The 4346-nt window shown below is 43.8% G+C and overlaps 1 protein-coding gene across 1 annotated transcript; it reads right to left on the bottom strand.

Annotated features, from left to right (window-relative positions):
* Positions 1-1325: 1325 nt before the first annotated feature.
* Positions 1326-4037, bottom strand: LOC100273005 (expp1 protein). The gene is made up of 3 exons (NM_001147455.1): positions 3650-4037; positions 2027-2134; positions 1326-1930 (listed from the first exon to the last, which is right to left on the bottom strand). Exons 1-3 carry the CDS (start codon positions 3965-3967, stop codon positions 1622-1624), a joined length of 735 nt encoding a protein of 244 aa, NP_001140927.1. The 5' UTR covers positions 3968-4037; the 3' UTR covers positions 1326-1621.
* Between the last annotated feature and the right edge of the window lie 309 nt (positions 4038-4346).

Raw genomic sequence — 4346 nt, 5'->3', positions numbered from 1 at the left:
CTTGATATCCAACGCCCAGGTAGGATAGTTGTGACCATCAAGAGCAAGTTCTTCAAACTCGCGGGCCATGATCCCGACTGTTTTTCTTTTGATGAAGAACTCCTTGTCTCCGCTGTTCTTGTTTTGGCCTTTGCTCTCTTTTGTAAAAGCAAGTGCTGATGACGTGTGAAATAAAAACTGTTGTGCGAGAATGAAATGAAAAGGGGCACCGTATCCTTTATTGCTTTTGATATTTATACAAAGGAAAGAGACACTAAAGGAGTGGCCAAAAGCCACGTCCGTACATGGGGATCGTGCAGGGGCACGTCCCTTGGAGAAATGCCGGTTAAAAAGCAGTCAACAACTGCTTACTTTTCGTAACAGCGCTGAGCAACACTTAATAATGGTAGCGCTCATACATGAGACATGAACTCAGCTACATGGCATAATTAGGATATGTGAGTCAGTACCCACGATATCATCAAAACCCACAAAAATACTAAATAATAAGGACTCAAGTAAGTCATATTTTCACACAAAAAAGCGTAAAGCTATCTCCAACATCCTTATACAGTGCAAAACAGTATTTCAAGTGACTGCTGAACAAAGTGTATCACGGATCACACAATCACCCTTGTAGTTTTGCCATACTTCGGGTATTCTGACTATGGATGGCTAGTTGGAGTACCTTAGCTATGTCTTGTTGGCCGCACCTTAGCTATACCTTGTTGGCTAGTTGGGGTATCTGACCAGCATCTACGGATAAAAAGTTAAAAACAGATAGAAACGGGATGAAAAAACATCTCTTTTGTTTCTGTTTTCATATTCTTTTAGGAAATAAGACCGGATTTGAAAACGTCGGGATCAGAAATAGAATCGGGATATGCAGACATACAAAAACAGATAAATATAGACAGAGAGCTACAAAATTAAATAAGAGTAATATGATTTAATATTCTCAAGTATGCATGTATAAATTGACATAATAATATATCCATATGACGATCGGTCTGATATTCATTTGCATATCATATATGTTACCATGCATACTTGGTGATTAGTAGTTATATTAGGGCAACTCCAAGAGATTTTTTGTGTCCTTTCTAATAATTATTAGCAATAGGTATTTTGGTAGAAAAAACTGCACTCTAACAGCTTTTCTAATTAGGTATATAAATATTGCTATTATCTACACTGTATTTCCTACCGGCCAAGATAGAAAGTGAGGATAATGGCTATCTAGATTGATCATACTATAGGAAATTGGTTAAATAACGTGGATGAAAAGACAGTCAAACTTAATCTAATAAGCCGATGAAGTTATTGACGAAGAAACGGACGAACATATTCAACGAACTTAATAGGCAGTCCATGTGATTTATAACATAATACCTGGTATATCAGCGACGATAAGCCGTGTCCTTTGGAAGCAAACATAGTCATCGGCAGGACAGTAGCTAGCTCATCACAAAATTCATAAATCTTGTTAGGCACTAAAACGACACCAACGGGCAATGGTACATACGGTTGAGCTGAGACAGGGTTAAAACTGGTCTGGAATCTGGATACAAGTACCAAAACAGGATTAATAATGATCGGGATGGGAGCAGGAGAGAATAAACAATGGCAGCACCAAAACAGCCTAGAAGATCTTGTTGAACTGGCCGCTCAGGGTGTCCTTGAGGTTGGAGTAGAGCCCGTAGAGGGAGTACTGCCTCAGGTTGGAGACCTCGTACCACGAGTTCAGAACCGACTCGTGCTTGTCCGTGCCAGAGAAAGCCAGCTGGATGCCGACGCTGCAGTCGACGGGCCCTTGGCTCTTGCAGCTCTGCGTCCTGATGGCGCATGTCTGTTTGCCGAGGCAGACGAAGTTCGACTTGCCGGAGCAAGCGCCACAGCCGTCCTTCTTCCAGTGCAAGTTTTGGAGTCTGCCTTTGTTGAACTCAAGTACCTACAGAAGAATCGTCAGGTCGCAATAAGATTCAGAACTTCTCTGTTGCGTGTTTAGATATGCTGGACATGATAGTGTGTTTGTCTCGAATCGTACCAGTGTGAAGCTGGACACTGTGACTGAGGTGTTGGATACAAATATCGGAATAGATCTAGCTGCATACTTCCTGCCGGCAAATGCTACCATGAATCCACCAGCTGAAGCCTACAAAATATGCGCATCTTTGGTGATATAATGACAGTGTTAACACTGGATGCATGCATTTAACCACGAATACAGACAGCATCTTTGGCGATATACTGGCAATGCCAACACTGGATCCATGGATTTAACCACGAATACAGACAGCAAAACAAAGGATACTTAGAGCTCACACGTGACAACCATGGCACCACGACAGTAAACTTGATGCATAAAGATGTAAAGTTCCTAGTGTTTATTTCTTTTTTAGGTCAATATAGAGAACCAAAAAAAACATTCTGAGGCATAGTGTTAAGCGGAGCATTTAAAGATCAAACATAACTAAAGGGAGGAAACCCTGGAAATTTATAGCTCAAGGGCTTAGGACTTAATACAAGTGTTACGAAGGCAGAAACCCCTACAAAATACCCCATGACATGTCGTCCACGAACATGAAATCTTTTATCTAATTAAGTTGTTGCTACAATTTACCTGTTCAGGTTAATTCATACCGCAACATTGTTATTTGTTGTTTCACAATACATCACTTAATGAATGGTAGTGCGCCTGCCATCTCTTTTACCAAGCCGATACTTTTTCTGGTTATTTGTTGTTTCACAATACATCACTTGCTTTGGACCTCATTGTACAGGACTTCCTAAAATAAATTATTCCCTGCTACTTAATGAATGGTAGTGCGCCTGCCATTTTATGCAAAAAGGTCTTAAAGAAACTCAAATCACAATCTACAGACGATCAGTGGCGGACCCAGGATTTTATGGCAGCCTAGGCTGTGAGCCAGTGCTGCGGTGCAGGCCTGCGGTAGCCTGAGCTTTGCATCCTTTTTTGAACTGGAGTCAAATACATGCTCCATACAGACGCGCGAGGCAGCCCAGGCCGTGGCCTGTGGTGCCTGTGTACTGCGTCCGCCTCTGCAGACGATGGTAAGCATATTGAGATAGCAGCTTACCCATACCCATACACATATTCAAACTACACTCTACAAACAGTGCAAAACAGTGTTTTGGCTGACCATGTCACCCATATGGTCACCAAAAACATTGTTTTACACTATTTTGCGTTGTACATTGCACTGTTTGTAGAGTGTAGTTTGAACATAGATGAGTATAGGTAAGCTGCTGGAGATAGTGTTAGGTGGCATCCAACAGTCTTACAATGCATGCTCCCCCAACAACATAAAACTAGCCCTTCTATCCTAGTGGACATTCACTGCTGCTGGAGCTGTGGATCAATATCTTGCATTGAATCAAATCACTGAGCAGAAACTCTGTTACTCCAAGGTAGCATCAGTTAGATGAACAATTTCTACAGAAAGCACCAGGATCATGCTAAACAGCCCTACTTCCAGTTAGAACAACAAATAAATGCTAATTAGCCCTACCTATGGCGTGGCAACCGAGACCTACTTCTACAAGCACGAAGAATGCAAACTCAGATGGAATTCGGATCCGCCCCAAACTTATTTATTCAAACAAGAAATTAGAAACTCAAAGCAGGTCAGGACTCAGGATCGCTTACTGGGTTGAATCCGGTAGTGGTGTTGATGGTGAGGAGGGAGATCTCGTCGACCTTGGGGCGGAAGACGGCGAGCTGCCCGGAGGCAGCGAGGTTGAGGCGGCGGTCGCAGGGGGAGAGCTGTGTGTTGCCGGAGAAGAAGGCGTTGTATCCGGCGAAGACCACCCCGAAGGTGAAGCCGTCCCCGCGCTGGATCCGTGCGTCACTGCACGGCTCGTAGACGCCGTTCGTGTCCCCCACCGCCAGCTGCGCGAGGCAGCAGGCGGCTACGGCGAGAGATATAGCAACGAGCAGCGGACGCGTCTCGTCGGCGGCTGCCATGGCGGTCGGCGGCGAGATTTTGCGGGGCGCTTTGGTGGTAAACGAACCGACCAAGCTGGCTCCAGTGAAGAACGACCGCAGTTTCTCAAGAGAGGAGGAGCCTGTTTGGTTCAGCTTTTTTCTGACCAGCTTTTCTGAGAATCTGGCTGTGGGAAAAATCTGGCTGTGTAGAGAATCTAAGTATCATTAGAATTATATGCGGAGGAAGATAAAAGTGTTCATAGGACTCAGGATCTAGAAAGTGACGGATTCCTACTATTACAACGACTCAACCGATTATGTGTTTACGTTGATTTTGAATGGTTTTTATCCAAATAAATTTTATAGAAGCTGACTGAAAAGCTGAGTGTTTGGCAGTCCGCAGCAGCTTTTGGTGGCC

This window comes from Zea mays, chromosome 1 (genome assembly GCF_902167145.1).
Source record: "Zea mays cultivar B73 chromosome 1, Zm-B73-REFERENCE-NAM-5.0, whole genome shotgun sequence".
Classification (NCBI taxonomy): Eukaryota; Viridiplantae; Streptophyta; class Magnoliopsida; order Poales; family Poaceae; genus Zea; species Zea mays.
The sequence above is the reverse complement of the archived record's forward strand: the minus strand, read 5'-3'. Positions and strand labels throughout refer to the sequence as shown.